This window comes from Henckelia pumila, chromosome 4, assembly GCF_033568475.1.
Source record: "Henckelia pumila isolate YLH828 chromosome 4, ASM3356847v2, whole genome shotgun sequence".
NCBI classification, from domain to species: Eukaryota; Viridiplantae; Streptophyta; class Magnoliopsida; order Lamiales; family Gesneriaceae; genus Henckelia; species Henckelia pumila.
The window spans coordinates 22,913,116-22,924,200 of record NC_133123.1 but is presented as its reverse complement, the minus strand read 5'-3'; the positions used below and the strand labels follow the sequence as shown (position 1 = coordinate 22,924,200).

The following is an 11,085-nucleotide window of genomic DNA, read 5'->3' as shown; positions in this document are numbered from 1 at the left end:
ATCAATAATTTTAATAAAAAATATATAAGTAGTTTCCTTCCTTTGCATTTGTAACTTTAGTCCTCAAGAGTAGCTCGAAAAACACAAGAGTGTCATCTGGAAAAAAAAGAAAAGAAAAGATGTGATATTGATGGGCTTAAGGACATATTTTGATGTCATGGATGATGAGTCCACTATCCAGGGCCATAGCCAACATCTATGAGAGGCTATGTGCACAGAGAACAAATAGAAAAGATGACAGACAGAAGCAGAGCCACCCTTGGGCTAGGGTGGGCTCCAACTCCACCCAATTTTTCAAAAAAAATAAAAATTAGTAGTTTTAAATTAAAAATAAATAAATTCAGCCCCATGTAAAAATATTAAAAATAGAACAATTCATTACATTTTTTTGGTTGATTTATTGTCGTAGGTTTTGAAATTATGTGATTTGAGATAAATTCAAAAACTCTAAATTTTTTTCGAATATTTAGTTGCAATAATATTGATTTATAATACATATTAATTTTCAAATTTAGATTTTTACCCTAAAAACTATTGTTTCGAAATTCAAGAAAAATAATCAATTGGTTGAAAATTGAAATATTTTAGATGACTTTGCAATTAATATTGAGCTTGTATTGCGATTTTTCTAGTTTAAAAAAAACTTAAAATTCAATAATTATGAGATTTGGAATATGACCGTTTGTTGTAAATTTTTAGGATGATTGAAATTTTTTATTTAGGTATTTCAAGAAATGAAGAAAATAAAATTTTGAAAGTTATTTTTAAACCAAAAGAGCATATATATATCGACATATCAGGAGCAAACATCAATTACAGTCTAGATAAGCAGAAGATATCAATTTCAATCAGAATAACCTTACGAGTTGAATTCATCTGAAAATAGGTTCAGTTTATTCAGAATTTCAGTTTTAGATTTTCAAAATATTAGTTAGGTCAATTTGGTTTCGGCTTTTAATGTGATAGTTTTGTTTACTGAATTAACAAACCTAATATTTATATAAAAATAATAATAATGTTAAATTTTCTAATAAAATTTTATTGGACAGTAGAACTAGATTTGAAATATATTTTAATAAATAATTTAAATTTATATAATTCAATTTTTAACTATAATTTTTGATGTAGAACTTGATTTTTAAAAAAAATTCTAAAAGATCAAAATCATTTAATTTGATTACTAATCAAAATAATAGATTTTTTTAATTTTTGTGTGTTCATAGTAAAGTTCGATCGATTCGTTTTACTGAAAAAATATTAATTCGATTTTAAAAAGTTCGGTTCAATTTTAACTGACTTTTCATACATATATATTGTCTAACACGGGGCGGAGGCAGTCAGCCAGCCCCAGGTACTTTTCAATCCTGGCTCCGCCCCTGACGACAGAGGATATCTTTGTCAAATTCTCCTCTATTGTTTCAGGCTGCCGACTATCTCCTGATTTATCGCAAATGAATAAGATATAGAAGATATGCATCTCATAATTAATCTAGTCCATTTATCAAAGAATCTCATTATGAACATGACTTCTTCAAGAAAACTCCAATCCACCCTATCGTATGTAGGGTTGAGCAAAACATGGGTTAAACAGAAAAAACTGACCGAACCGATTTAAATCGAAAATTCGGTTTGGTCTAATCGGTTTGTCGGTTATTTTTAAAAAAATATCGGTTAATTCGATTTAACCTGTTCGGTTTTTTCTAAAATACTCGGTTTAACCCAATAAACCGATATGCAATTATATATTTGAAAAAATGATATTGGGCCTGACTTTTAAAGTTTTAATATTTATTCTTTGAACTCTAATTTTTTTAATTTTGTATTGGGCTTTAGAGTTTAAACACATACACTCGATTTTATTACATATCTAACCCAACAAGAAAACATATTTCATCTATTCATTATTCATCTGATTCATTTCACTATTTGTTGCGCTAACCCAACTTCATCTTCATCATGACATTGTATGCGGAGTTAAGAGTGCAAAGTGCCCATAATTTTGATTTATTTTCTTCATTTTTGCCTAAACAAGTTTTGTTTTTAATAAAAAAAAAAATAGATATGAGAAAATCGGAGATTTCATCAATAGCATGTGAAAACTATACTAAACAGGTTTTTTTCAATAAAAATTAGGTTATTTCGGCCTACCTTTTATAGGTTCGGTTTATTCGGTTTTGATATGAAAATTCGGTCGGTTCGGTTTTTAAAATTTTGGTTCAATCGGTTCGATTTGGATATTCCACAGATCCTACTATCATTTTTGGGATTGAAGATCTTCATGGTTTAGTGGTTCCGCATGATGATTCCTTAGTGGTGACTGTTACGATTGAAAATTCTGATGTAGCAAGGATATTTGTTAATAGTGGGATTTCGTTGAGTTTATTATTCAAGGGAACATTGGATCAAATAAAGATAAAATGATTCGAATGGGAGCCAATTTCCACACCCTTGTATGGATTCACATGCCATGATATCCAACCAATGTGCCAAATTGACCTCCCAATATCCATGGAAGATGATCCTAGGCGGGTAACAAAGATGGTGAGCTTCACGGCAATAGATGCTCCTACATCATCCAATGAGATTTTGGGTAGGTCGCCTATGAAATACTTTAAATCCATCAATTCTACATATCATCATAAGCTCAAGTTTCTAGTAGGAAGAGAGGTTGGGGTCTTGCAAGGGGATCAAAGGGTGGCACATCGATGTTATGATGGAGTGGGGAAGGCGGAGGAAAAAAGTCAACGGATGAAGTTTAACATGATTTAAAGAAGGAAGAAATATGTTTCCAGCGGCTGAGAAAGAGATTGAAATACTTGAGGGGAAGAAGCCTAAAGAATTAGAATTGGTGTCGCCCTAAGATGATAAGCTTAATTCTTGAGCTTACTATTAGGAAGATGCACATGGAGGGGCTTCAAAGAGGTCTTGGAATGCTTATCATCTTAGAAAGTATTATCATTAAATTAATCATTGATGTATTTTATTTTTAACTATTACTCATGTGATCGTTTGAAGTTCAATGCAACAATTTCCCTTTCTAAAGTAATAAGTGTTATTTTTATCGAAGGGTGAATGATGGTTTTGCTGGGTCCCTAGGTCTTGAGAACCTTAAGTTATTTCACCTATAATTCGTATTTTTCCTATTGTGGCTAAGGCGAAATAGAGGAGTTACAGATTGAAAGGTGAAGATTTGTTTTTTTTTTTTCTATTGTAGCTAATGCCAAGTAGAGGAGTTAGATGTTGAAAGTTGAAAAGTTGTATTTTTTCTATTGTGGCTAAGGCCAAGTAGGGGAGCTATAGGATGAAAGATGGAGAGTTGTATATTTTTCTACAATAGCTAAGCCCAATTAGAGGAGTTAGAGAATGAAAGGTGAAGAGTTGTATATTTTCTTACTGTGGATAAGGTCAAGTTGAGGAGTTAGAGGTTGGAAGGTGAAGAGTTGTATTTTTCCTACTATAGTTAATGTCAAGTAGACGAGTTAGAGGATGGAAGATGTGGCTAAGGCCAATATGAATTAAGGGGTTGTAAGTTGAAGTTCGTGTTTTGTCCTAATAGGCTTCGTCCTAGTAGAAGAGTTAAGGTGGTTGAGAATTCAAAATTTTTATTTTTCATAATATGGCCAATGCTAAGTATAGGAGCTTGAGAATAAAGGGAAGGAGATAAAAACTTATATTTTTCCTACTGGGAGAAAGGTCGGCCCATGAGAGTAGATGATGTAGGCAAGACATGTTGGAGTTGGAGTTGCACCAATAGTAACCAAGGGAGTTGACAAGGGTGAATATGGCTATAAATAGACTCTCAAACCATGAGAAAAATCACCCAACAAGTTCTCTCAAATTTTTTTGAGTGAGGCAAGAGAGAAGAGTGGGCGGAACGTTGCATATATTTTATTCAAGTTCGAAAAAAAAGCATATGTCCAGGACCTATTGCCAATGCTAAGTAGATCTAAATCCGATCTTCATCGTTTCGAATGTAGCATAAGATGTTATCAATATGCAGTCAAAATTTTAGACTGATCTAACGGCTAGAACTATATATAAGTAATTTTCTAGAATTCTGCACAGATTCTACTCGGTAAAGTAAGTAGCTTCTGTTCGTTGCCTGGAAACGGACACAAACGATCACCAAACCAGATCTCCACCATTCAAAATTTAGAGAACATCCTCAATAATGTCCTGACCAAATTTCACAGATTCGACGAATTTATATGTCTCTGACCTTTTTGGAAATTCACTGAATTTTTGGTAAGCGGGCTTTGTGTTTTAAAATGATAAGTATGTCTTAAAAATTCGATCGCTCATGATATTTTGAAATCTTGTCAAGTATTTTCTTTTGATATGACATGAATTATGTTCTGTTTCAAATGTTTGTATGGCGCTGTTATGATTTGAATTAAGAGTGAAAAAGAAATTTTCGAACCATGATAGGTTAAAGTTCTGACGCGGTGGGTGATAATAATTGTACAGGGGACTGATCAGTTAGCTATGAATAAGGTGATGAATTTCAGTTTCATGTCAAGTCAAGTTACGTATGTCAAATCAAGTTACGTTATGATAAGTTATGCTATGTCATTATAAGATATGTTATGTTATGTTATGTTATGTTATGAATATGTCTATGAATTATGTTATGTTTTAAAACCAAGTTTGAATCCTGTCAAATATATATAAATATATGTGTGTGTGTGTGTGTGTGCATTTTAAATGTTTGTATGGTCGTTCGATCTCCACTTACTGAGCGACACCCAGATTGCTCACCCCTTATTTTTCCTCCCAGATGATACCGAGGAACAAGTAGAGAAAAATGAACACCACATGTTTTGGGATGGTAAAGAAAAAAACTCTCGAGATCCACCTCTTTAGTTTAAGTTTGATCGTTGTTCTTTTTTTTTCTTTTTAATTTTGAAGTAGTAAGAAGCGGTTTTAGTTAAAGTTTGTATTCATAGGCTTGTTGTTTTCGAATTTTATTTGAAATCAATGCTGATTTCATCGGCCCCGGGAGCGGGGCGTGACAATAATAATAGGATTTATTTAAAATAAATTATGATCTTCTGAGGGCATCCACAGTAGAAAAACCTCAACACGAGCTTTTTCGCACTTCTCACTCCGCCACATCATTGCCACGTAAAAAAAAAAATCTCATCTAACCTTCTACTAAAACAAAAAACTCAAACAATTTTTTTATGTACCTCACACTCAATTCAAATATATCAACTATCAATTTATAAATTTTATATATTTATACATACAAATGATGTATTTTTATTATGTTTTACTTAATTTTCATAAAAAAAAATATAATTTTTATTAATTAAAAATTATAAAATTTTTAGATTTTTATTATTAGATGTATTTTATCATTGATCTATTTTAAAAAATTAAACAGCTAGTTTAATAAAAAAAATTAAAAAAATACAATGACTATACACACAATTTTAAAAAATAAAAACACTAAAAACAAATGAAAGTAATAATTATAATAAAAATGAAAACTAAAAAACAAATGAAAAAACACGGTCAAAACACAAAAGTGTATATATATTCATATAAGTGTAATATAATTATATATATTAAAAAATAAAAAAACGTCGACGCAGCTTATAAGGAGTCTACAAATAGCTTCGCATTTGCTGGAATTGTCCGTAATCACGAAGGTCAACCGGTTTTCGCATTTGGTAGACGGATCGAGAAACCACAGAATATTATATATGCAGAGTTAGCTGCAATTGAGGCTGGAATCATGTTGGCATGTCAACTTCATCATCATGTCAACCTAATCACTTCGGATTCTCTTCTTGTCGTGCAAGCAGTCACGATACCAGATGAGAATTTTAGCTACTCTGGAGCTCTAGCGCATTATATTAGAAATTTATTATTTCAGGATTATGCAATCTCTCTGTGTCACGTGCGCAGATCGGCGAATGGTGTTGCTCATTCGATCGCTTCTTTTGCTTCTTCTAACTCCGTTCCATTTGTTTGGGAACGTGTGAATTTTTCTTATTGGTTGATTGCTCTTGTTATTAAAAACTTATGTAATTCATAAATTTAAATAACTTGTGATCTTCCTCTCAAAAAAAATAAATAAATAAATAAAAAAGCAGAGGAATGGGCGCTCTTGAATTCAAGAGCACCCTTTGCTCTAACAGGGAAAGAGCTCGTCCCATTATGGAAGTAGCTCTTTCCCATTTGCCATGTCACCACATGGCAGTCCAAGCTATTGGGGATGCCCTTAATATTTTAACTGATATATATTAATTAAGGATAATGCTACATGTACACGGAGTCTTATATGTTGGATTACACATGACACTTAGGTAGTGTTTGTGAGAGCTTCTTAAAAGCACTTCTCATCTTTTCCGTTAATAAAAATATGAAATTTTGTGAAATTTTGTTAACGAAAAGCTGAGAAGTGCTTCGTAAAAGCTCTCTCAAACACTACCTTAAAATTACATGATATTCTATATGCATTTTTGAAAGAATTTTTCCAAATCAAGTGGAAAGATAATAATGTAATTTTAAATATCATGTGTAACTCGATGTATAATACTGTACACGTAGCATTACCCTATATTTAATTTCTATACTATTAAAAAAAGGGAAATAGCTACTTGAAGGGATCAAATTGAAGACCCATATTTCTTGCGTAACAAGCAGTTTCTGCCACTTCACTCTCATTTCATACACTGAAGAGCAAAAAAGCACAGAGAAAGATGGAAGAATCAATGGAGTCTGAAATATCTGCAGAGCGAAACCCTTTCGATCGCCTCCCGGCGGAGCTGATAGTCTTCATCTTCGACAAGATTTCTGATGCCAAATGCCTTTGCATTTGTGGGTTGGTCTCCAAGTCCTTTGCCGCTTTCGTCCTTCGAACCCGCGTGCTGTTTGTGACAATGCCAGGTGAGATTGAAGCTTGCAGCTGCCACCCCGATCCTTCCGTCGTCGCTTCCCCACCTCAAGTATGGCTTTGTAGAGTGATGTCTTGTTTTCTTGGAAATACCCCCGGTTTTGTTCACAGGCCTCTCCTATTCATGCTGTCGACGCTGCTCAAGTTTCTCTTGAGGCTGATGAAGAAGACCGATGTTCGGTCAAGTGGCGACGTCATCGATTTTGTGAAGAAATTTTCTTGCCTGGAGTCCATAACCATTCACTCCTCTTTCCGTCATGCTGATGCTGATGCTGCTAACAGCCAGTCAAGATTCGAGCCATTGCTCAGGTGGAAATTTGGGTCGTCGGGGTTTATCTTTTTTTCTGCCAAGAACCGTTATGCTCTAAAGGATGAATATACAGGTGATTGATTCCTTTTCTTCTTTTTCTATTTTTTATTTTTTTTGGCCGATGTATGCAAGTGATTCTATTAGAGCATGTGACGTTTATTCAGTTTGTGCTTGGAATCTTGAATTGGCAGTTAAAAGATAATTGGAGAAAACCACCGATTAGAATATTCATCTCTCTGTGGTGTTGCTACTGTGTTATTGATTCTTTTGTGTTGTGGTCTTGATCAAAGTCTCACGTTCAATCTCTGATAACCAAGAATTCGAAGCTTATTCATTGATCTAAACTCAAGATAATCTGGGTAATCAACACTGTTATTAGAATATGAGTCAGTTAACAAAATCACCAGTAATTATAAGTATTTTCCCACATTTGCATTTGTAACTTCACATACAGAGAAATAACTGAACTTTCTCCTCTATCTATGTAGATCTTGTATCTACAATGGATCGCAATGCAGCAATTGAACCTAATTTAACCATGGAGGAATTGTTGATCCAGTATATGTTCATGCGAAATCACTTTTGCGATTCCATGTCGAGGGTGGCTCATATACAGGATATTGCTGCTGTTCTTCCAAACATAAATCATGCTGCCACCTTCGACGATATGAAACAGGGGATAGTCGATTTTGATGAAGACGATATTGCAGTTGTGAAAGAGGAGAATCCCTGGTGGAAGGCTGATGACAAGGTTTACATGAAGATATGGAAAGCTCCTGCGGTGCTACTGCCCCTTTCTAGATGCGTAATGACAGATGTGAGCCTTATCTTGCTCATGCCAACTGAAGGTTGTCAAGCATTGTTGGCTGAAAATTCGTTTGAGGAAGCAGAGTACCGTGAACTTGCAACAAATTTGGTGAAGGAAGAAGCTAGTTTTGGATTGAAGTTTCCAATTTCAGTTCTTTCAGGTTAATAGATTGCAGCGAAAAGAAAATGTTGGGAGTTAGAAAAAAGTTTGATGATGATGTTCCATTTTCTGGCCACATGTTTAGATACGCAAATAAAAAATTAAAATTTGTTGACCTTCTGTTGAGTTCTCACGAATTTATTGTCTTTTCGTTGCAGCTATATATTTGCTTTATCAGTGTTTTCATGAAACAAAACAATCCTTGTCATCTTGGCAAGTGTGAAGAGATATGCATGTTCCTTAGGTTGAAGTGTTCTGCTAAGTAACCGATAGCACATACTTTAAGGAAGAGGTATGACCTCCTGTAGTTTTATTGCGAACCAAGACTACAAACTGCTTCATAAGTAAAACCTCTTTTGTCTTTCTTTCGATACATACTCTCCATTTGAGTAAAGTCGTGCCAATGCAGACCAATGAGTATTGGCTGGCATAAGGAGCAAGAAACGTTTCTAGTTTTTTAATAACACTTGTGTTTCAAGCTTTGGACAATTTTCTTCTCCTTTATATGCACAAATTATATAATCAACACCAATTGAACATTAAATCTGCATGTAGATCATATTTAAAGCTGCAACTATTTGTTCTGTTTTGTTTCAAGATTCTATACACATTATATGGTTAGCTGATTCTAAGACCATGCTTTTGCTTCATGAATCACTATCACTTTGTAGCGACAAAGTCATGCCCTCTACCCAAACCTGCAGAATTCTTCAATGACTTAAGCAACTAACTTCATCTGTTGCAGCTTGTTTCTCCATTGAAATCGGCTTTACTTCACCATATTCGTTCTTTATCTGTTTTATTGATTTTACACTGGAAAAGTAGGTGTGTGAGGGAAGAAGTGGAAGGATGCCGATGGATAGTATTTGTATGCTTTGACTGGCATCGATAATCTAGCATTACATTCAAATTTTCAGATCTTACTTCAGTTTTATATATAAATTAGCTAGCATTGTCCTGATAGTTCATTTCTCTGGGAAATTGTTTACCATGCAGTTACATTAATATACAATCTATTAGCATCCATTATTTGGACAGTGGCCTTGAAACTCGAGGCTTTCAAAATTAAGTGCACTGTGGACAATAGTTTTTTTATGATCTTTGCTTTGCTTTGTCTGGCTTATATCCAAGTCTACCACATCCACATACTAGCAGGTAATTAAAATTATCTATTATATTCCTATTCCAATTCAAAAGTACCAGTTCCTTGCTTTTATAGGCATTGTTGGAATTCTCAAGGCTTTTTAAAGGTTCTTTTGGTAGTTTTCTCAATCCAACCCCCCCCCCCCCCCCACCCCCACCCCCTCCCCTGTTCACTGTTATTTTTTCAAAATTCTAATTTTGTTCATTGCTAACTAAACACTCTGTAGACGGTTGCTTCATCTGTGTTGAATTTGGAGTTTAATTCAATTCAATTTGGAATGTAATTTCTTTGTTTATTCCTGTTCGATCTGTGACTGATTAAATGACGTGTTTTTGCTCGAATTTATTCAATGAATAAGGGGAATTTGGTTCCCTGTCCATCATAAGTAGAAGCCGTGAAATTATTTTTATGCATGGTATTTGAGCTTGAGATTTTAGTGTTGTAAAGTTGATTCATACTCAGAATCTACTATTTCTTCAAAAATTCAACCAAAGAAATATACATTTTCCTTGTTAGCTGATGATGCGTCGTTCTATTTAGGCTGTAAGTTCGCTTGTTTTCCTTTTGTTTTATGCTATTAATTTGTCTTTTGTTTTTGTTGGTTTCTTTTGGATTTTGATGATTGACAAATGCTGGCAAAATATGTAAACTATAATAATAGTTTTTTTTAATAGTCATGATATACTAAGGCTGTGTTTGATACGTGTGATGAGATAAATTAGGGATTGATAATTTGGTGGATAATGAATGTATAATTTAAATATGAAATTAATAGTGTGTTGTTTGGTATGGATGATTCACGTAAATAAATAATATGTATACTGTGTTTGTTTCTCATGATAAATTATTGGACAAATAATACTCATTGTTAATTGACCAAAACACCCTCCACTTAATTTTAGACCATTCACCAGCAAGTCTTGGTGTAGGCCATTAATTCACGTGTATTGTATTGCTCCTCATCTTCTCTTTCACCCAGCTCATGTGCAGCTCGGATGAATATGCTATTTTGACATTCTTTACTCGGTAATCTCATCATTTTTTCAATATTGGCTGGACAAAATATGATTTCATAATGTATTTGACTGCAATCTGAAACGATCTTCCTACGGTATTTATTTTTATCTCGATTCCCATTCGAATCAGACCTATATTCATGGAAAATATTTTAATATTTTAGTTTATATTTATTTCAGTTCATTTTAATTAAAGGTGGAAATGCGATTCAGATGGATTATTGAGTCATATTCGTTGCCTTCAAAATTTTGATGACCTAATTCCCAATAAATGAGTTTGGGGTTAGTTTTAGAAATGAAGTTACCTTCGTAGCTGTGAAAGTTGGAAGATAAGAAAGAAGAAGCGGCTGATAGGGTGAAGAAACGCTAGGGCAAAGGGCAGAAGAGTCCAATAATCCTCAATTCGAGTAACTGTAGACATTTGGGCTTATTAATATCACCTAAAAGGCCCAGACAATAATACAGCATTTTCCATCGTGAACAGTTGCTATGACCGGGCCCTTGGTATAAGTAATTTTCACAAAAAATACAACCAAACGCCGGACACTTCGCTTTTCCTAAGTTAATCAAGGCTATCAAACACAGCCTAATAGTGTTGTTCCGGGTCATAAGGACTAATGATGTACAACCATAATTAGGACTTCATTCACTCGGAAACTAATAACCACTTGGAAAGTTCTACAAGGGTTGTTCTACGAGAGATATCATTAGATCAGATTCTTAGCTTTTTTTTCCTGGTTTTGT

General features: G+C 33.9%; 1 protein-coding gene across 1 annotated transcript; it reads left to right on the top strand.

The window, feature by feature from the left end:
- Positions 1-6,650: 6,650 nt before the first annotated feature.
- On the top strand, positions 6,651-8,282 carry LOC140867340 (uncharacterized). The gene is made up of 2 exons (XM_073272416.1): positions 6,651-7,287; positions 7,703-8,282. Exons 1-2 carry the CDS (start codon positions 6,711-6,713, stop codon positions 8,185-8,187), a joined length of 1,062 nt encoding a protein of 353 aa, XP_073128517.1. The 5' UTR covers positions 6,651-6,710; the 3' UTR covers positions 8,188-8,282.
- Positions 8,283-11,085: the final 2,803 nt, after the last annotated feature.